Source organism: Schistocerca piceifrons, chromosome 7, assembly GCF_021461385.2.
Source record: "Schistocerca piceifrons isolate TAMUIC-IGC-003096 chromosome 7, iqSchPice1.1, whole genome shotgun sequence".
NCBI classification, from domain to species: Eukaryota; Metazoa; Arthropoda; class Insecta; order Orthoptera; family Acrididae; genus Schistocerca; species Schistocerca piceifrons.
This window is the reverse complement of record NC_060144.1, coordinates 512,495,879-512,519,881: the sequence shown is the minus strand read 5'-3', so window position 1 is coordinate 512,519,881 and position 24,003 is coordinate 512,495,879. Positions and strand designations below refer to the sequence as shown.

The 24,003-nt window shown below is 40.7% G+C and overlaps 1 protein-coding gene across 2 annotated transcripts in view; it reads right to left on the bottom strand.

Moving 5' to 3' along the window:
* Positions 1–24,003, bottom strand: part of LOC124805145 (elongator complex protein 1) — a 134,097-nt gene that overhangs the window by 42,628 nt on the left and 67,466 nt on the right. For both annotated transcript variants that reach the window (XM_047265613.1, XM_047265614.1), the window contains exon 10: positions 2,794–2,902. In XM_047265613.1, coding sequence (XP_047121569.1) covers positions 2,794–2,902 — 109 coding nt within the window. The remainder of the gene's footprint in view (positions 1–2,793; positions 2,903–24,003) is intronic.

Below are 24,003 nucleotides of genomic sequence, written 5' to 3'. Positions count from 1 at the left end.
TGGTAGAGGAGAAAAACATTGTGGTCCATAAATAGAGTGACCCGAATCAGCCTGCAAACACTGGACATTATGGGTTGTTAATGGCGATTTCAAACCAGGGTAACTCTCAGAAATCTCCACAGAGACCTCTTTCTCTGTTCAAATCAGTCCACCGAGACTTTCCTGACTCAATACATGATGTTTAATGCGAGGGCAAGGACCATATAAAGATGGAGACTTGTCGCCAGAAGCAGCACTTATGGAACTGCCCAAGGAAATTATATATTCAAGTGGTATTGTAGAACTTCTACCAGTTAACATTGCTTCAAAAAGTCTCTGGTAAGGTTCTTGAGCCTCTTTACTGATGAGAAGCCATCTGATACCACAACTGAGTGATCTACAATCAAGGCCTTTCAAAACACTTCACATCTATGAAGTTCACTCGTTGTATGTCTTGGGGAGCTGACAGTGTGTACCTGCTCCAATTTTATACAACCTTCATATGATTATGGCTGGATAATGGGTACAAGGTGTTTGGATCATAAGTGCTATCCTGGTCTAAAGTTAGCTTAATTCCATCCTGCAGCCTTCTGGTGGTCACTTGCAACTCATATGTTGCTCTTATAGGGTTGAAAGAGGAAGAGAAAACCCTGCAAGACTGTCCACAAACAGCAAGGCCTCAACAATCCTTTACCCATGCTAATGGGTTACATCAGCAGTTCACAAGCAGCAAAATCATCTGAAATATGCATAAAGCAAGACCGTGTTAAGCTTCTTTAAGGCAAAATTTCAGTTCATTCATAGGAGGTAAGGCACATACAGACATGGAAAACCTCAGATTAGACATGGATGGTTCACAGATCCAGATTGCTTCTATGCTGCTTCTGTTATGCCACCTTCTGCTGCTACATTACACGATGAGTGGTATTCCACATTAAATACGTAAGTGTTCCATTTTATAACATCATATGCCAGCACCACGACTGTGAACCAATAAACATAGACATGTTTAAGGAGGGAGAAAATGTATGCTGTTTTGTGAAAGGTTCTGATTGTGTCTTTAAGATCTAATAACACAATGAATTAACAGTCTCCTCAGGACACTAAAGCAGTTGAGACAGATTCAAAATATGAAAATCATCATCTGCTTCAATTCACTGAGTATTCTGCAGGTGAACCACTGTATTTAGCTGGCAGAGTTACCAATCCAGCCTATCCAACACACCCCTTTGGCTACTACATCCAAGGTAGGAGGCAATTTTCTGCTTGGAACAGGGTATGTGGATGAGGAAATTGAAGGGAATGAACTGCCAGGTCTCAAGAATACTCATTGCAGTACAGTGTAAAGTTCCTGTACATGCAGCAACATTCCTGTTGTGGCATTTATTTAACCCTCGAGTGTGCGTGCCATTTTTCATAACACGAGTGGGCGCACGGCGCACTTTGTACACATGTATAGAATAGCTTCATTCATGTTGCCAAGACAAGTCATGTATGATCAAAATCACAGTTTAATCTTAGTTTATTTAAACAATAAGAACATAAACTTACATAATATGAGCTAAAATAAACTTAGGTAATATGAACTACACCACTGTTTTATTAAACAATAATGAAATAAATTTTCAGTACCACACCCTATTGCCAAGGACAGGTATTACAGAGACAATAAAGACCCTCTCGAAGCATTAAGCAGTGCAGTTGCATCAGGTCTCGGTCAGCTGCTTATTCAATCACTAATTATCTCGTAGACAATGGCATCAATGTGGAGTTATGTTGCTAGTTTGTAACTGGGGATTTTTTTTTTTTTGCCTAGTTTGCTTTGTATCTTATATTACTGCTGCTCACTTGGACATATGACAACATAAATTATCATTGTGTTACCAGAAGCAATAATGAAGAAGGAATAGGTATGGGTCTGCTGTTGTGAAACAAAAATGGAACCATGCAAAATTATTTTATTTTTTGTTGGTGCACTTTACAAACACGCTCAAGGGTTAAGGGAGGAAAAATGAATATAAATTAAAAACAATCTGTTGCCATCGGTGGCTATCCAGCTATCCTATAATGCCTCAAAGCCACAAACATAAAACTATGTCCACCGAAGTCACCTCCAGATTAGCATGGATTTCTTTTCGGGCAAGAAGACCCAATTTTGTGTGTGTGTGTGTGTGTGTGTGTGTGTGTGTGTGTGTGTGTGTGTGTGGTGTGGTGGGGCCTATTGGTGCGCGCGCGTGCATGCTCAAGCACACCATATAGGTGATCATACACCACCTACTGCATGAGTGCACCACATTTTAGAATGACAGGTTAGCCAACAGCCTGTTGGAGGACTCTGCATAACATTAAAGGTATTGAATACATCTTGTCAAATTTTGTTTAGTTACCATGCTTTTAACCAAGGTCTTGGGGAAGTACACATAGCTAAATAATTCAGCAGGCTTTAACATTTAACAGTTCCATAGTTCCCATTTGGGAGCTCATTATAACATTTGTCTCATATTTCTATGAACTTTTTTTAAGCATTTTTGTTATATTATCACTTATCTTTATTACTCTCAATTTTTTATATGATTATATCAGTTTCTATACATTTTGTTCATGTTTACTCACTAATTACCATGCTGGTCAGCACCTAAACAACAACAACAACAACAACAACCATCTCAGAGATGAAAAAATAACACCAGCTCAAACACACAGCTGCAAGCAAGTTAAATCACTCCAATGCTTTGTTTCATGCAGAAGTTACATTTTAGATGATGAAGTTACATTACAGAGTTACATGTTAGATGATAAAGGATAGGAACTTACGTGGAAGCCTTAGAGTCTGTCCTAGATGTTCTCAGAGTCGAAGCTGCTATGCTACTGGTGTCGGAGAACAGTTCATTTTCAGGATGTACACTGATTTCTTCATCAGCATCTATATTCAGTAACAAAAATAAAATAAAATAAAATAAAATAATCTTCACTCATCTGAAGAGTCATGTAGTACCATATGAAACATATTGAAAAGTGTTCAGATTCAATTTTATTTTATTTTATTTTATTCCTAAGAATGAAGGCAGACTTCCTGTTCACACAACTGCTCAAGCAGAAGGCAACAGAAGTTGAATTAGAGACAGAACTTTGCATTTCAATGGACAACCAACTATAAAAGCAAAACAGCAAAAACACCAGCACAACTTCACTGTCTTAACTTGTGGTACAGCCTCAGCGGAAAATGCCATAGAATACATGATGAGGTATTTGAAGATTTGCAAAGAGAAATAATGTTTTTCTATCAACTAAATGACTTATTTATTTGACTGAATAAGCATCATTTAGAATGACTGACTTAAGACTAAGAACATACATAATGATGAAAAACAAAGAATAAATTTGTGTGCATCTCTGTAAACATGGAACATTACCTTGAGAGAACTGAAACTAAATGCAGTCTGGCAAAACATTTTCCAACACTACTGCTGTTGGAGTGATTACATTTGTCCTCTTAAATGTCAAGTTTTGAATGCAAATAAATTAATAATATCACCAGGTTAACCAGCATCAGAATAACCTACTAATTGGATTTTGCTCCTACTGTTGTTGTACTCTATACCACAACATTTTGTTTTGTTCAAATTACCAGAAAATTCTATTTACCACTCATCAGTATACTTTATTATGATGAAAGCACACTCAATGCCTCCTCTGTGTGGAGAATAGCAATCTACCCTTTGCATAATGTTGTTGTAATACTTCTCACACAGCATCTGACGCAGAGCAAGTGGCTGTGAAAGGTGTCTGTATCCTGTGTTACGGGCGGCCTCCGGAACTGTGGTAGGCAACAGAATACCACCACAGACAGATTATCTTCCCTGCATAATGCAGTCTCCATTTTACGCACAAAAATGGCTTCCTCTCATGTTAAATCAGTATTTGGAGGTAAAATAGTCATCCATTCAGATCTCCGGGTGAGGCAGGGGGGTGGGCAACTTGAAAGGAGGCAAAAAATCAAAATGAGAATTGGTACCTGGAATGTTAGAACTCTAGTACAAGCAGGAAAACTAGAAAACTTTAAAAGAGAGATGGAAACAATCATATGGACCTCATAGGAGTTGCTGAGGTAAGATGGAATGGATGTGGAGAGTTACCGTCAGATGAATATGTATGTACTACTCAGGAGGAGAAGTAAAAGGAATGAATGGAGCAGGAATGGCTACGACAAAGGAATTGCTTAAATGTGTGGAATATGTGGACTATGCAAATGACCGGGTTACTAGTGTAAGGCTGAAAGGAGCACAAAAAGATTTACTGATTGTCCAGGTGTATAAGCCAACTACAAAACATGATGACCAAATTGTAGAGGAAACATACAATTAATAGAGAGAATAATGGACGAAAATAAAAAATGCTGCAAAATAGTAATGGGAGACTGGAACGCCATTGTGGGAAAAGGGAACGAGGGAAACATAGTAGGCAGTCATAGTCTTGGAAAGAGAAATGATAGAGGTGAATGGCTAATTGACTTCTGCAGGGAAAGGCAGCTGATAGTGGCAAACACATGGTTCAAGAACCACAGGAGAAGGATCTACACTTGGAAATCACCAGGGGATAAATACAAAAACCAAATTGATTTTATACTGGTAGAAGACAGATACAGGAATGGAATCAAGAGGGTGCACACATTACCAGGTGCAGATATTAACAGCAACCACAACTTATTTATGGCAGATATAGAAATAAGAATGAAAAAACTGAAGAAGGCGACCATGGTGAAGAAAAGGGATCTAGAGAAGATAAGATCCAACAAAGAACAAATTACAGAAATGCTGTCATGAGTTTCTAAACACATTACGAGACAAAGAACCACCTGATAATGCCAACGAGTACAGGAATATGCCGAAAGAAATAATCATTAAACAGGACAGCAAAATATAGGATGTGTAACAGGAAAAAGGTCAAAAAAACATGGGTCACACAAGAAATGATTTCCAAGATGGAGGAGAGAAGAAAATTTTAAAAAAGGGCAATGAAGAGGCAAGAAAGATGTACTGAAGGTTAAATAATAAACTGCGAAGAGAAACAGAGCAGACTAGGAAAAGTAGCTAAAAGAGGAATACGATGCAACTGAAAAACTGGACAGGAAGGGAAGATACGACTTATGATACAACAGAGCACGAAGTGCTACAATGGAAATTTTGAGAAAAGACGAAGACGTAGTGTACAAAGATCGTGACAATGTCCTCCAGAGATGGGAAGAATATCTAAAAGAGCTATATGACACAGATCGCAAACCAGAAACTCTGGAACTTGAATCACTCAACAGTGTAAGTGATGACGAGGAAGGACCAACCATCATAATGGACGAAGTAAAGTCTGCCATAGCTGCAATGAAAAATGGCAAGGGGTAGGTACAGATACAATACTGGGAGAAATATTAAAATGCTTGAACCAAGATGGAATAAGAGAGAGATTGATGTTATGTAATAAAATATATGGCAGTGGTGAATGGCCTGAGGACTTTCTGACAACAGTAATGATTCAATTACCGAAAAAACAAGGAACCAAGAAATGCAGTGAGCACAGGAGAATTCGCCTCATTTCACATGCGGCCAAAGTGGTGTTAAGAATAATTAATAAGAGACTTGAAAAAGTAATGGAGGAGAATCCTGGCGAGGAGCAGCTTGGCTTTAGATGGAATACAGGCACCAGAGATGCAATAGGGCTCCTACGAATCTTGGGAGAAAGGTTTATTGAAAAAGGCATTTGACAATGTGGTTCGGGACAAGCTGGTGACTATAATGAGGAAAAAGGCAGTGGACTGGAAAACCAGAAGACTTGTAAACTCATTATATCTTAATCAAAGAGCCTTAGTTAAAGTGAGAGGAGAAAGTACAAACTGGATCAGACTAGGCAAAGGAGTAAGACAAGGATGCTGTCTATCACCTACCCTTTTCAACCTCTACTTGGAAAATATGATTGACCAATGCTCATTAGATTCAAGGAAGAAGAGTTGGATGTTTGAGGTTTGTTGATGAAATGGTCCTTCTAGCCACAGGGGAAAAAGAATTAGTGGATTTGGTGGACACAATTACAGCTAACAGAAAAAATTATAGAATGAAAATTAACACAAATAAAACAAAAGTATTGGCACTAGGAGGAAATAAAGAAATAAAAATTATGCTGAATGGAGAAATATTAGAATAGGTGCAAAATTTTAAGTATCTTGGAAGCAGGATAGACACTGACTGGAAGTGCACCACAAAAATTAAAATAAGGATAGCAATGGCAAAAGAGGCATTTTATAAGAACAGGAGCATTTTCTGCAGCAGTCTGGACAGAGAACTCAGGAAGAGACTCAGAAAATGTCTTGTATGGAGTGTTCTTCTGTATGGCACTGAAACATGGACTTTGAGGAAGAAAGACAGAGAAAGGCTGGAGGCTTTTGAGATGTGGACATGGCGGAGGATGGAAAGAATAAATTGGATGGACAGAGTAAAAAATGAGGAGGTACTGAGAAGAGTGGGAGAGAAAAGACAGTTACTAGATGCAATAAAAAGAAGAAAAAGAAATTGGATTGGGCATATATTAAGAAAGAATGACGGACTGATAAAACAGTTTTAGAAGGTTATGTAGAAGGGAAAAGGAAGTGAGGAAGGAAGAGATTTCAGATACTGGATGACGTGATGGACAGTACAACACACAGTAGCCTTAAGAACGAAGCAGTGGATTGCAGAAAATAGAGAGGCAAAGGACCTGCTAATATAGCAGAAAACTGATGATGATGAATACGAAAAGATTCTTCTTGTGACATAACAACTTTATGAGTAATTTTCCTCAAGTTCGATGCAATAAGGCTATCGTCTACAAGTACCAATAACATAACAACTTCATCAGTGATTGTCCTGCAGAATAAACACTGACCAGTGTCATTTGCTTTAAAACTAAACTGCAGAAGAAAATTCAGAAACTTGTTGTTCCAATATTGGAGAGCCTGCTTGAGCCTGTACTGTAACTTCTCAAGACTACAGGATTCTTTGTGTCAATCGCCAGCCCCTAGGGTGTTTCCACATAGATTTCTTTTTCAAGGTTGCAGTGTAGAAACGTAGGGTAAATGTTGAACATTGTCATCTCTACATCTTTGTATATGACAGTTGCTACGAAAACTCGAAAAGACTCATACAATATGACTGGTGAGAAGATGCTATTGTAGTTGATGCTCTACTCTTATTTGAAGCCTCTTGCACAAAGCAGAGCTTTGAACTTGGTGATTTTGCTGTCCAAGTCAGAAAAGATCTTTAAGACCCACTTTGAGTCAGTAACTTACTGGCTGCTGGTTTTATCATTTTTTCCAAGTTTTGTTGTCTTTCTGAGCTTCCAATTCCTCTGCAATTGTCTTTCTTGAATGTTTCAAGTTGGGATAGAAAACTAGTTCCTCGATCTATTAGGAGCAAAATAATGGATGCAATCAGGTGCGTACTTGCTCGCTTAGAAATGTCAGAGCAATCTGATAAGCATGTTGATTTGACTTGACTACGATTCTCTTCTGTTACCTATTGTGCTACTCTTACATCATTTTGTAGAGGTTCTTTCTCTTCCTGTACTTTTAATGACCGGTCATATGTTTCCTTCTTATGATTCACAAATTCAGGTTCTTCAGCATCCTTAATCTTCAGATATATTTTATCAAATTCCTGTGCTGTTGAAGCAGTGCTGCAACAGACTTCATTGAATGTGGCAAATCAGGATACAAAAATTTTCTGATTTGTGGGGACAAAAAGTTGATAAGTGGTTCCTGCTCCTTGGAACCCAAAAAACATGATTTTTTGAGTATTGGCATTGAGCTTGCTTCAAAATTGTTGTGGCACTTGATAAAAAGCATCAGATCCAAAGGTGCGATAAAAAGCATCAGATCCAAAGATGAGAAGATTATGTACACAGAAATTCATATGGAGTTCACTGGAAATTGCATTTCGTTGAAATTCTATTCAGTATGTGTTGTTGTTTGTTGTCGTTGTTGTGGTCTTCAGTCCTGAGACTGGTTTGATGCAGCTCTACATGCTACTCTATCCTGTGCAAGCTTCTTCATCTCCCAGTACCTACTACAGACTACATCCTTCTGAATCTGCTTAGTGTATTCATCTCTTGGTCTCCCTCTACGATTTTTACCCTCCACGCTGCCCTCCAGTACTAAATTGGTGATCCCTTGATGCCTCAGAACATGTCCTACCCTTCTTCTAGTCAAGTTGTGCCACAAACTCCTCTTCTCCCCAATTCTATTAAATACCTCCTCCTTAGTTATGTGATCTACCCATCTAATCTTCAGCATTCTTCTGTAGCACCACATTTCGAAAGCTTCTATTCTCTTGTTGTCCAAACTATTTATCGTCCATGTTTCACTTCCATCCTTGGCTACACTCCATACAAATACTTTCACAAACGACTTCCTGATACTTAAATCAATACTTGGTGTTAACAAATTTCTCTTCTTCAAAAACGCTTTCCTTGCCATTGCCAGTCTACATTTTATATCCTCTCTACTTCGACCATCATCAGTTATTTTGCTCCCCAAATAGCAAAACTCCTTTACTACTTTCAGTGTCTCATTTCCTAATCTAATTCCCTCAGCATCGCCCGACTCAATTCGACTACATTCCATTATCCTCGTTTTGCTTTTGTTGATGTTCATCTTATACTCTCCTTTCAAGACACTGTCCATTCAATTCAATTGCTCTTCCAAGTCCTTTGCTGTCTCTGACAGAATTACAATGTCATCGGCAAACCTCAAAGTCTTTATTTCTTCTCCATGGATTTTAATACCTACTCCGCACTTTTCTTTTGTTTCATTTACTGCTTCCTCAATATACAGATTGAATAGCACCGGGGAGAGGCTACAATCCTGTCTCACTCCCTTCCCAACCACTGCTTCCCTTTCATGTCCCTCGACTCTTATAACTGCCATCTGGTTTCTGTACAAATTGTAAATAGCCTTTCGCTCCCTGTATTTTACCCCTACCACCTTCAGAATTTGAAAGAGAATATTCCAGTCAACATTGTCAAAAGCTTTCTCTAAGTCTACAAATGCTGGAAACATAGGTTTTGCCTTTCCTTAATCTTTCTTCTAAGGTAAGTCATAGGGTCAGTATTGCCTCACATGTTCCAACATTTCTACGGAATCCAAACTGATCTTCCCCGAGGTCGGCTTCTATCAGTTTTTCCATTCATCTGTAAAGAATTCACGTTAGTAATTTGCAGCTGTGACTTATTAAACTGATAGTTCGGTTAATTTTCACATCTGTCAACACCTGCTTTCTTTGGGATTGGAATTATTATATTCTTATTCAGTATGTAGACAACAGTATTAACTGTTTCTGCCCATAAAACGTTGAGAGAGTCTTGGCTTTCAACACCGCAAACATGCTTTCAACAATATTGTTCAACTGTCCCAATATTGGCCATTTTGCTCTGGTGTGAATGGAGTCGACGTTTCCTGCTGGTTTCCAAGGTTTCAGAGAAGTTGTTTCATGTCACAACTGATATGCTTGTATCACTGTCGCATGCAAAGTTTTGATTCTTTGATGAAACTTTTCAACATGAGCGCACTGAATTTATCAAATAATTCAACAGTATCAGATTTGTGTATGATCTTTAAATGTGACAGAAAAACTTGAACCACTGATTGATTTCAAATAACATCAGGCCAGAGATATCTGAATGTAGAAATTTACCTGAGTTGAGGTGTAACATACCACTTCAGCAAATGATGTGTTGCACAATGGTTACATTACCGACAAATGATGATTGACAAACATACCGTTAAATTTTATTAGCAGATTCAGTGAGTTTGGATACATATATTTTGAGGTAAATTTGTATTCTTTGTGCACATTATTGAGTGCAATGGACACAGCGTTTCTGCAAGAAGGGGTGGCACTGGCAGTTCAGTTGTGTTTTGTGGCACCAGCTGCTTTGACAATTACTCCATGCAGCTGTGCCTTTGGCTTGAAGATACACTGCACTTCATGGAATAGCACACACCATGACAATACACATCATCCTGAAAGAGGGAAGATAGTCAATCAGCTCTGAAGTCTGATAGTGTGTTGACTCTGAACTGTCTACTAATTTTTAATACTTGATATAATTAACAAATCAAAATGGCACATAGTTGTTATATGGGATGTTGTGGGATTGTACGAGTTAGAAGAACATATCTACATCTTCAAAGAGTGACTTCTGTTATTTGGTAGCTTATGGGAGATATTAAGGTGGTGCACATGTTTGTCGCATTTATGTTTTGCACATTGGTATTCCAGTTGCTATGGGTTTACTGACTGTCAGTTTTTGTTTGTAGTTCATTGTTGCTATTTGTGATTACATAATGTCATTTGTGGATAATTAGTGGAGCTACGGACGCAACAGAATGGAGTGACACAAGGAGAAATCAGAACATTTCCAACGTATTCTTCTGTTTGTGTTCAACAGAGAGGTGACAGCAGTGGAGGGCAGCCAGAAACATTTTCACTATGGATGGAGATAATGCCATTGGACAGAGCACGCCAAGAAAATGGTTTTCTTTTTTTTTTTCATTTTAAGGATGATCATTTTGACATTAGTGACTCTCCACGTTCAGGAAGACCTTCGGGGTTTAATAGAGATCGTTAAACCACATTAATCCATAATGATCCATGCCAGTGCACTAAAGAACTGGTAAATGTGATGAACTGTGGTCATCCACCATCATGCAATATTTGCACACAATGGAGAAGGTTTTTAAAAAAAATAATAATAATAATTTGGTGAAAGAGTGCCGCAAGCTCTAAATCAAAATCACAAAAATCAGTGATGATGTGGTGTACTACAAATTGGTTCCCCAAAGTGTAACTATCACTGCTGACATTTATTGTCAACAATTGAGATGTCTAGCAGATGCAATCCAAGAATGACAACCAGGAAGACAATCTGAAAATGGCGACCAGGAAGACAATCTGAAGTAATGCCCACCTGCATACTGCTAGACTGACAAAAACCACTATACAGGAGTTGGGTTGGGAGGTCATTCCACATACACCTTATTCATCTTTTCCACACTCTATCAAACAACCTTCAAGGAATTTCCCTACTGGATGAAAATGTGCTCTGAACACATCTCAATAAGTTCTTTGCCTCAAAACCACATTATTTCTACAGTTACAGGACCAAGAAGTTACCCCAGTGTTGGCCAACTTTGTAAATAGTGAAGGAGAATATACATTGATCAGCCAGAACCTAAGGACCACTGACCTACTATCAACATAAACTCATCCAGGTGATAGCAGTGTCATCTGACGAGGAATGACTGTCAGTCAGACACACACAATGTGCATGCTGTCTGTGTGTAGAATGGGGAAGCCACATTATTTATGCGAGTCTGATCGAAGCAAGTTTGTAATGGCCCAGAGCTCAGCACCAGCGTTTCAGAAATTACATGACTTGTCAGGTTCCAGGAGTGCTGTGGTGAGTGTCTTCAACAAGTGGCGAAAGCAAGGTGAAACCATGTCTAGACATTGTGGGATTGGGCAGCACCCCTCTTTTTTTTTTTATGGTTTTAGGGCGCAAAACTGCTACGGTCATAAGCGCCCATTCTGTGGCTTAGTGGAGGCTAAAAAACCGAATTTCAAATGAGCAACAATGGGAGCGAAACTCAAGGAGGAGGGAAACTAAAAACTGAAGGAAATCTTAGAAAGGTGCTATTGAAGGTGGGTTGTTTTCCCTGAAAAAGAGCTTCAAATGACCGATGTCATCTCACTGACACTGATGAACTCAAGGACGCAATCGGATGAGCACATGTCATCTGTTAAAAGGGAAGATGTATCAGGCGACAGCTGTAAACAGGCACATAGCGGATTAAAATAGGGGCACTGAAGTAAAGGGTGTCTCATCGTCCACGGTTGAGAGCAGTGGATACAAAGCGGGGGAGGATCGCCACTTAAAAGGTGTCTATGGCTAAAAAGACAGTGTCCTATCCAGAGTCTAGTTAAAATTACCTCCTCCCGATGATGAGGCCAAGAGGAAGAGGTTCTAGCACAGGGAAGAGATTTGATGTCCTGTAATTTATTATCAGGAAATGCAGACCAATATGTGTGCCACAGAAGAGCAACACGACGACATAAAACGCTCTGTAGATCGGCAAAGGGAACCATGCGAACAGTGGGCCGAGGGAGAGAGAGTGCAGCCTCTGCCGCTATATCGGCTGTTTCATTTCTGTGGACACCAACATGGCCTGGGAGCCAGAGGAATGCCACAGAGATGCCTCCCAAGTGGAGCATGTGGAGGCAGTCCTGAATCCGGTGAACTAGAGGACAGATGGGATAATAAGCTTGAAGGTTGAGGAAGGGAGCTGAGCAAATCTAAGCATATAATATACCGCATCCGTTAATGGCAACGGGTGTATTGGACAGCCTGGAGAACGGCGTAAAGCTCCACAGTAAAAACCGAACACTGGTCGGCAAGCCTAAATCTGATAGGGGTGTCGCCAACAATATAGGGACATTGCCAACATTAAATGTGGTCTTTGAACCATCAATGTAAATAAATGTGGCATCCTCCATTTGTGCACACAGAACTGCAAATTCCTGATGATAAACTATAGGGGAGGTACTATCCTCGGGAAGCTGGCAAAGGTCACGGAGAAGGAAGGTCCAGGGATGAAGCCAAGGTGGTGCCATACCCCCATTTGTCAAGAAAGGTTTTGGAAATTGGAAGGAAAGGGAATGTAGCAGTTGACAGAAACAGATTCCTGGTGGTAGTAGAGTGGAAGGGCAGCCTCCATACCCTAAATACAAGGAGGTGTCGAAAAAAAAGGCAAGGGTCGGGTGAGCAGGCATGGAAGACAGATGACTAGCATAACGACTCAGGACAGATTGCCAATTGTACAGCGGAGGTTCAGCAGTCTCAGCGTAAAGGCTCTCCATGGGGCTGGTGTAAAAAGCTCCAGACACTAAATGCAATCTACAGTGGTGGACAGAGTCCAGACGCCGAAGAGTAGACGGCCGTGCAGAGGAGTAAATTATGCTTCCGCAGTCCAATTTCAAGAGCACTAAGGCGCGATATAGGCGGAGGAGGACCACTCGGTCCGCTCCCCAGGAGGTAACACTCAAAACACGGAGGGTGTTGAGAGATTGCAGACAGCGAGCTGAAAGATATGAAATGTGGGAAGACCATCACAGTTTCCTGTCAAACGTTAAGTCCCATGAATTTGGCAACGTCCGCAAATGGAAGGTCGAAAGGGTCTAGATGTAGGGAAGGCGGATAAAACTCTGTATGATGCCAAAAATTTACACAGTCTTACTGGGAGAAAATCGGAAACCGGTTTCGATGCTCTATGAGTGGAGGCGATTGAGACATCTTTGAAGATGTCGTTCAAGAAGGCTGGTCCCTTGAGAGCTGTAGTAGACTGTAAAATTGTCAACAAAGAGGGAGCCCAAGACATCAGGAAGGCGACAGTCCATAATTGGATTTATGACAATGGCAAACAGTACAACACCTAGCACAGAGACCTGGGGCACCCCATTGTCTTGGGAAAAGGTACAGGAGAGAGTAGCATTCACACCTTAATTGTGCGCTCTGTCATAAATTCACAAAATAAAAGGGGTAGCCGACCTAGAAAGTCCCAAGAGAACAGTGTGCAAAGAATTCCTGTCCTCCAACAGGTATCGTATGCCCTCTCCAGATCAAAAAATATAGCTAGAGTTTTGAGTTTCTTGAGAAAATTGTTCATGATATAAGTGGAGAGAGCAACAAGATGGTCAACAACGGAACAATGCTTTCGGAAACTGTACTGGGCATGTGTTAAAAGGTTTCGGGACTCCAGCCACCAGCCTAAGCAGCAATTTACCATCTGCTCCAAAACCTTACATACACTATTCGTGAGAGAGATGGGGCAATAGCTAGAGGGGAGATGTTTGCCCTTTCCAAGTTTCAGAACAGGAATGATGATAGCTTCCCGCCATCTTCTGGGAAAGGTAATGTCGGTCCAAATTCGATTAGAAAGGCAAAGGAGGTAACACAGACTACAGTATGATAAATGCAGCAACATTTGGACATGGATGCCATCTGCTCCTGGGTGGAAGAGTGAGAAGAAGAGAGTGCATGCTGGAGTTCCCACACAGAAAAAACAGTATCATAGCATTCGTGATTTTGAGAGGAGAAAGCAAGAGATCGCACTTCTGCTGCTCGTTTCTCTGGGAGAAAGGCTGACGGTTAATTGGAAGAGCTCGAAATCTCACCAAAATGTTGACCCAATGAGTTAGAAATTGTGACTGGGTCTACTAAGGTATCTTGCATGACAGTTAGCCCAGAGATCAGGGAGAAACTAAGACACATCAGATAACTGTCGAATTTGACTCCAAACTACAGAAGAGGGAGCGAAGGTGTTACAGGAGCCAGTAAAGAAGTCCCAGCTTGTCTTCCTGCTATCGCGGATGATGTGACAGCACTGTGCACGTAACTGCTTATAGTGGATAACGCGAATAGCACATCTTCACTCGCGTATTGCATTACAGCAGGCCTCGTTCCACCAAGGAAACAGGAGGACGCTCGGCCAAAGGGAAGGTACGAGTGTATTGAACGTTCCGCTGCTGTAAGAAAAACTTCTGTAACATGACTGATCTGATCATCGATGCTAGGAAATGGACGGTGATCAAATGTTGCTAGAAAAGTGTCCAATCGGCTTAGGAAATCTTCCAGTGTCTTGGGCGCATAGATGGCATTTGTGGCTGTAATCGAAGGACACATGGAAAATGGTCACTCGAGTGTGGATCAGCAAGAGCGAACCATTCAAAGCACCGAGTTAGCTGAACAGTACCAATTGAAAGGTCTAGTGCTCAGAGCCATTTGAACCAACTGAAAGGTCCAAATGAGAGAAGGGTGACGTGGAGGCAGACAGAAACGTAGGTTCCCCAGTGTTAAGGCAAACAAGATGCACTTGGTGGAAGAGGTCAATCAATAGGGAGCCTCTCGGACAAGGACACAGAGACGCCCAAAGCAGGTGGTGAGCATTGAAGTCCCCAACCAGCAAATAGGGGGTGGGAGCTGACCAAGGAGATGAAGGAGATCGGCTCTTGCCATTGGTGTGGACGATGGAATGTATATGGTACAAAGAGAGAAGGTGTATCCAGAAAGGTAAAGACGTACAGCGACAGCTTGGAAGGAACTGTTAAGGGGATTGGGTGATAATGGATAGCATCATGGAGAAGAATTATAAGTCCCCCGTTTGCCAGAGTACCATCAACAGAGGAGAGATCAAACTGGACTGATTGGAAATGAGGGAAAACAAAGCAATCATGGGGACGTAGCTTTGTCTCCTGAGGACAGAAGACGACTGGGGAGTAGGATCGTAAGAGGATCGAGAAACCATCCCAATTGGAGCAAGGTCTGTGGGTATTCATTGGATAGTTGACATAAGGTGGACAGAAAAAGGAAAAATCTCACCATGATTGCCGTCAACTCAATGACCGCTGCAAGCTGGCAGCCAACGGTGTGGAAAGGCAGTCAGCCCAAGGTAGAAGATCCTGATCCATAGGTTGTTTGAAGGCAGCTCCTGCTGCCAGTGATTAGCTGGTTGATCGGCTGCCAGCAGCGTGTCTCAGCAACACGGATGACGGCTGAGGGTGGCTACCGCTGGGTGGCGCTGTAGAAGAGACACGCGGTGGCAGAGAAGGAGAGGAACTGTTTCTTTTGAGCCTTCTTGGAAGCAGGACGTTGAGAAGAGGGAGGAGTCGATGGGTGTGAGGACTGGGTATGTAAAAAATCTTCGCAAGTAGGCTCTTTTTTGGAAGTCCGTGCGTCTGATTTTGAGGCCCATGATTTAGCAGGAGCTGATGAAGGTTGAGCCTTAGACTTAGCGGGTGATAGTGAGGACGTTGAACAGGCAATCTATGGGCTGGCCGACCTGACGACTGTGGTGCTAAAGGTGAGATAACAAGTCTGCATGGCTACCTCCTTAGTAGGTCGAGGAGAGGTGAGGACAGTGCTGGGAGCACATTGGGCTTTCTACTGGTGAAGAACTTCCGAGCAGCAAAGGTAACACCTTTTCCTTCACTTGGATTTCCTGAATAATTTGTTCATCTTTAAAGATAGGGTAATCTCTAGAAGAAGCAGCATGGTTGCCCATACAGCTGATGCAAAGAGAGGATGGAGGTGGACAATCAACCTCATAGGCATCCCTGCCACATGTAGCGCATTTAGCTGTGTTGGAATATGACTGGCTGGTACGATTAAACCACTGACACCGATAGCAACGGGTAGGGTTCAGGAAGTAAGTACGAACTGAAATGATCTCAGATCCCTCTTTAATGTTGGATAGAAGTTGAACTCTGTCAAACGTCAAGAAGAGAGTACAGGTCAATACCAATTCTTTTTCAACCCATTTCACAATGCGATGTACGGCCATTATGCTCTGATCAGACAGGTAATTTTGAATGTCCTCATTGGATAATCTGTCAAGTGATCTTGTATAAACCACCCCGCGCTATGAGTTTAATGTACGCTGTGCTTCTACCCGGACAGGGAAGGTGTGTAGCAGTGTAGTTCAAAGCAATGTTTGTGCCTGAAGGGCATTGTTTGTTTCTAACAACAGGGTACCATTTCGTAACCAGGGACAAGACTTGACAGGGCCTGCAATTGCATCGACACCTTTCTGAACAATGAAAGGGTTGACTGTGGAGAAGTCTTGACCTTTGTCAGACCGAGAAACAACTAGTAACTTTGGTACTGATAGAAGAATTGTCCATGGCTGAACTGTCCATAGCTTTCTCTTGGGGGCAGAAGTTGTAGAAGTAGAGGAAACCATTGCAAAAGTATCCCCCATGATCACTGGCATCTCCGATGGCATGCTCCTTCCTAGTGGGGGCCTCTCTGAGGGCACTCCCGCCTAAGGTGATTGACCACACATCACGTCACACCTCCCAAGAAACGGACGGAGGGACCAATCAGCATGTTCGAAAGGTACCAGCTCGGGTAATCACCCCTCCCCGGGCCTGGCCTTTACCAGGGGGTACATGTGTGTCCTGCTTGTCTACCCTGGATGGGGAATGACTCGTTACGCCGTCACAGGCTATGCATGGAAACACATGGGTCAGCCTTCAGACATGCCCAGGCAGGAAAGAAAGAGAAGGGGAGGAACAAAGACAAGGAAAGAAGAGAAGAGGTCTCAAACACTGCAGCGGAGAAGAAGGTTAAGAGAAAATCAAGGAAAAGAAGAAAAAGAAAACAAAGTGAGAACAGAGATTTTCCAGTGTAGAGAGAAAAGAAGAGAAACCATGTCTCTCAGTCATACAGATCCATTTCTGAACATAGGCACAAAACATACTCTCAAAGAGAGGGAGAAAAGGAAGGGAAGGGGCAGGGAGGGGAAGGAGGACTGAGGACAGGGAGGGATATGAGAAGGGAAGGTATGCAGCCCAGAAAGGAAAGAGAGCTGCACTAGCTCGGGGTCCCGTGCTTGCCACGCACGTATCCACAAAAGAGTTGTGGACCCCTGTGGGCAGCACCCCTCATGACATCATAGGCTGGGCAGACTGGTAAAACATCATCAGTGGTGAACTGTGGCGGAACTAACATCAGACTTTAATGCCGGGCAGATTACAAGGGTGTCTCAACACACAGTGCCCTGAACGCTCGTAACAATGGGCCTCCACAGCCAACGACCCATGGATGTACCAATGTTAACAGATGAAATCGGCAACTACAACTGAAATAGGCATGTGATCATTGACACTGGATGTTGGCACATTGGCAGAGCATTGCATGGCCTGATGAATCCTGATACTTTCTTCATCCATGCCAGTGGGAGGGCGCGAACCTGTTGTTTTCCAGAGGAACAGCCCCTTGACACCTTTACTATGGGATGGAGACAATGTAGCAATGGCTCCATTAAGCTCTGGGGAATATTCCCATGGGTATCCAAGGGTCCAGTGGAGCTCGTGCGAGGCGCCAAGATGGCCAAGGAGTATCATACACTGTCTGCAGACCACGTACTCCAATTCATGACGATCATGTTTTCCACTGTCAGTGTCTTTTTTCAACAAGATAATGCACCGTGTCACAAGGCCATGAGTGTGATGGAGGGGTTCAAGCAATGTAACAGCAACTTCCAATCAATGTGCTGGCCCTCCCAACTCACCAGATCTGGACCTGAGCGAACACCTCTGGGATGTGATTGACGTGGCGCCTCCCCCTCCCCATAAGATATGGGAATTAGGTGACTTGTATGTGCAAATGTGGTGCCAATTCCCTCCAGCGACCTACCAAGGCCTCACTGCTTCAACACCATGACACGTTGCCACTGTTATCCTTGTCAAAGGTGGATGCATTAGCTATTAGGTCAGTGGTACCACTGTTACCACAACCATCGAACTTCGACAGAAGTCCATCACAGCTAACCCATAGACAAGCTTGAATTGCAAAACTTCTACACAATCAAGCACATCTGGGGCACACTGACATGGAACTGGCACTTGACACTTGCTGCAGTGGCAGTTAATTAGTGTGATATTATAGCAAATTGTGTATTCATCAGAGGAATGAAAGTTTCTTGGCAAAAGTAAAGACTCTTATCAACACACAGTTTGTTTTGAACCCTACAATGTCCTTCTACAGTTGAGCCAATTTGAAATGCACCACCTTTCACACCTTAAATCAGTAAACTGACTTGGTGACAGTTATTTCAGTATGAAGTTATTGGTTTTGGCCGCCACTAGCCACCTTCAGATCTGCAAGACAAATAAGTTGAAAAGTTAAAAGATAAGTTACGCAGATTATGTCAAAATTAAAGTATAGTAAAATAAAGTGATATTGTACCTTAAAACAGATGCCATGGTTCAGTCCAATGGCACTGTCAATGAACAGAAATGAGGATGGTCTTGCATATAAAAGCTAATCCCCTGATGTTCTAGTAAATAACTATTCAAATGCAAACAATGGAAAGTCCAGATCTGAATATCAATAATATTATGGAAAGGATAGACTGCTACTCATCTTAAAGATGACATGCTGAGTTGCAGACAGGCATTACGTAGAGACAGTTACACATTTGAGCATCCTGCCAAAGCATTCTTCGGAAAGGAAAACACGCACACACATCTCATGCACACATGACACCTACACCTCCATCCGTTCTGGCCAAAAAGCTGGCTGCAGATAGGTGTGGTGTGTGTGTGTGTGTGTGTGTGTGTGTGTGTGTGTGTGTGTGTGTGTTTTTCCTTTCTGAAGAATGCTTTGGCAGGGGCTAACATGTGTAACAGTCTTTTCATCATGCCTGTCTACAACTAAAAGTGTCATCTTTATGGTGAGGAACTATTCATATGTTACTGACATGTTTCAACAAAATTTTAAAGAGCATATGTTAAGTTGCTCTCTAGGGGATACTGCCTTAACAAAGCACTCTTGTGCATAGGTGACAAGGTTGGGGGCTATGTCAGTGACAGCATAGCTACTTGTAGGGTCAACCTTACTAAACAGGTACTGGCTGAGTAGCAGACAAAGTATGTCCTGCAATGACCTGTCACTCTCTGTCGTTTTCTCATCCACAAGAGCTGACGGGGTGAACTAAATAAATGAGAGTCTCCTTTTATTCTTAGTTATTCCTTTCCCACCTTTTTCTCGGCTGAGGTATGGTAATGTTGTCCAAAGAATCCCTGGTACCTCATGCCAAAAACAGTCTCATGCAAAAATAAATTGTTATGAATCTCTCATTTATGCCTCAGAATGAGGTAAGAAATGATACTCTATGATGACAAGGCAAATGATAAATGGACTTACAAAACAACACACAGAAGCAAGGAATCTGTGGAAACCTGGGCATATGGAAAGGGTAAAAGACCAATTAGAGAAGTACAATGTAAAAACTGCTGCAATTCCAAAAAAAAGAAAAAGGAAAAAACAAAACAAAAAAAAAGATTTCCTGGAGAACACACAATACCCTCAGACAATACACTCTGTTTAACTGTGGTGTACAGGTGTACAAACAGAAAAGCATGAAATGGGAACTGCATTACTCACTTCAAAGTAGTTAGTTGTAACAGTGATCAAGTTTGAGACAGTTAATGAAAGAATTTGCTACTTATGAGTGAAAAGTCAATGGTTTAATGTCTCTACTGTCAATGTTCATGCACCTGCAAATGACAAAGAGGGCACTGTAAAAAGACAGTTTTTATGATCTCTTAGAGAATGTTTATGGCAGACTACTGCAACATGAAATCAAAGTTGTACTGGGATACTTTAACGTCAAGGTAGGAAAAGTGAACATCTGCAATCAACAATAGACAGAGAAAGCCTCCATGAGGAAACCAATGAAAATTTACTCAGAATGATCTAATTTGCTGAATCAGAAAGCATGAATGTTAAAAGAATAACCTTCCCACAGAAAGATATAAACTAAAGACAGATACTTGGAAGATGGAAGGACAGCTAACCAAATTCATTGCATATTAAGTCTCAAAAGGCACAAAAGTGCAATCAGTGATATCTGTACATATAGGGAAACGGACACAGGCTGTGACCACAAGCTGGTGGTTGTATTTATGAAAGTCCAATTGAAAACAAATCTCAGAAAACACCAAGTACACACAGTGCAGTATGAAGTTCAACCACTGAGGGACAATCCTGAAACTTGTCAGTATCATATGGAAGTGAGCAACAGATTTCCAATGCTTGACAAAACAGAGGAAGTGAAAAAGTGAAACTAAAGACATAAATGGTCTCAGGATTGACTTCAAGAAAGGAATTCAAATGTCAGCCAAAAAACACATAATAAATGTAGAATGAAAGAAGAAGGAATGATTCAACAATACATGCAAACTGGCAGCAGACGCTAGCCTGACAGCCAGGAATGCATGGCTACAAGACAGGAAAAAATAAGAATTAGAACAGGGCTATGGAGAGATACGGAAGGATACAAGCAAGACTCTAGGACCAGAAAAAAAACACTTCAACTGAAGCACACCATAGAGAGTATTGAAGATGACCAGAAAGAAAACAGTACCGGCTGAGTATACAGCACTGTGAATAACATCAAGAAGGGATATCAACTGTGAACTACAGCCCTTCACAATAACAACAGTTGCAGGATCGGTGGATCATATGATGTATTGTAAGCTAGGAAAGAGTATTTTGATGACTTATTGAACTGCCCTGATCCTAAAAATAAACCGGAGAAAACATGCCCTCCAACAATTGAAATTCTCGTAAATGACCCAATATATGAACATATGCAACATACAATTAAAAAAAAAATGAAAAACCATGAAGCAGTTGGAGGTGATGGAATTCCGGTGGAATTACAAAAAAATGATGGTCATAAACAGCGTAACTGTTTCATCTTATTGTTAAAACTTGGTGAGGTGAAAACATACCAGATGAATGGAAGGAGTCAATCATCATTCCTATAAATAACAAAGGGATAAATGAAACTGCACAAATTACAGAAGCATTTCCAGAATTTCCCGACTAGTAACACTATACAAAATACTATCACATATAATATTGCAAAGACTCACCCTCTATATTGAAAATGTAACAGGAAACTACAGGAAAGGATTTTGGGAAACCCAATCTACAATGGACAGCATATTTTGGATCAACATCATCAATGCAAAATTATGGAAATACAACAAGAACATACATTAGCTGTTCACTTACTTTCAGAAGGTCTACAATTCAGTGCACAGAGAAATGAGATGGGAAATCATGGCATTATATGGAATCTCTATGAAACTCAAATGTGTAAACAGGGTGACCTAGTATTGTTGGTATCAGACTATTTTGTGGGCAAAAGTGGATTGAAGCAAGTTCATATATTATTCCCATTTACCTCCAACCATGTGATGGGAAAAGCAGTAAGAAAAACTCAAGAAAAGATCAGAGAACCAGTCATGTATACCGCCCTTTGCAGATGCCAGTTTTAACAGGAAATAACAGTGGCAAAATTGAAACTCTGTTAAAGAAACTAAATGAATCATTTAAATAATGAAAATTGTACCAGTTACTTATTTTTTGCTGCTAAGCACAACACATTTCAAGAATGTGTAACTGGTGTAGTTTTCATTATTTAAATTGTGAGTGACAAAGTTGAAGGCTTTCCCAAAAATCTAATACGATGAACTAAATTAAACTAAATGAAACAGACTCTAAAATGGATTTAAAAAGTAATGAAGGAAAGACTGACCACCTGATCATATAAAGGAAAAACATGACTACACAACAATGTGATGACCTTCATACAGAAAACTACACTTCAAAGAACACTCTCAGCTTCTATTACCTTGGTTTAAACATACATGACTGCAATTGCAGACAAGTCAAATATCAAATTACAGAACCCAAAGAAAGTTTACTTCTTCCTTTAACATTTCTATTCTATAAACTCCTTACCAAGAAAAACAAGCTGAAACTCTATGACATAATATTCAGATCAGTACTGCAGTATGGAGAGGGTACACTGAGCATAACCATAAGAGAAGAGCACCAACTTTCAGTCTTCAAAAATAAATGCACAGAAAATTTTTGGGACAACATTTGACCAAGCTATGCAAAGATATGTTCACAGAGCCAATGAAGGACTAATCAAGCTAGTGATCAACCCTCAGAAGTGACCATCATCAAACTGAAACATTTGCAATAGGCACACCATGTTGTCAGAATGGTCCATCAGATGCATGAGAGAAAGATGGAAGGCTAAAGACCCACTGGATGACCAAAATGTAGATGCCAAGATGAAGTGACCTCATACTGTAGAGTGATAGGTATCACTGAATTGAAGGAAGCAACACAAGACCGGAAGAACTGCAAGCAGACAATGATAGTAAGGCAGGATTGCAACATTCCAAAGAAGCCATCAGACTGATTGAGTAAATGAGATGAGTGTCCACACATAAGAACTTTAGTCAGTAAAATGTATAAAACTGCATAATAAAATCTGCAGTTACAGTATTTTATGACAAAGTTGTGATGCATCTACGACAAGCACATACATTACATAAAATGGAATGGCAGTATGCTAATAAGTTAGAACAAATAAATTTCAAATTAAAAAAAAAAAATACACTTCTTTAGTATAATTGTGTAGCTTCACTTTTAACTTTTTAAACTTTTTATTTGCCTTGTAGATTTGTAGATGGATGGTGACATGCACAACCAGCAATTTAGTATTTAAATTGTTGCCACTGTACTGGGAAATAAATTATTTTCAAAACAAGCCATCAATGGCCTCTCCATTACACTGTAAATGTTGTTCTTATCAAGATAAGGACATTTCTCTGACTGGAAATTCAACAGCAACAAACAGATGAGGATGATGGGAAATAGTCATTTGTGTTACGAGTAGCTTACTCTAAGCTCAATTTTCTGTGAACATTTAATGATGCCATATGGTCCCTAATTATTGTAATGAAATATTTTCATTTAAATTTATCATCCACATGGTCCCCATTTCTCTGTATTTCTTTCAATACTGTAAACTGAGGTTGATTATATTTCAAAAAAATGAAAAATGGTGATTATTTTATATTTTTCTAAACAAAAACAATTTTTGCATAGTAGTTCTCACACTTCTATGCCAAAATTGCACGCATGGCCTCTACAGACATAACTGTTCCATTTATGTCTGTAGCGGGCATGACAGCTGATTTTAAGTGCCCACAGTGAGCTTTGTGATGTTACCACTACTGTGGCTCTTTTGGTAAAAGAACATATGTAGCGATTGTGAGCTGTGACAATGTGTGGCTAAACCTCTCTGGTTACAAAAATCAGATAAGGCATTGCTTGTTTTTGGTGCACAGCATGGCAATTGTGGTTATCATTCAGAGTTGTTAAGATAAAAGTGTCATAATATGTATTCAGCAGCAAGCACAAATAAAGTACAATATTAGCACAAGGTGTTATTAGAAACTCTTGGCACGATTTCATTATTCTGATTTCATAACTGTCATCTACAAAGGCATTAATAAATCAACATTGCATCTTAGTCTGTTGTATTTTTGAACTTCACCCACAAGTAAATTA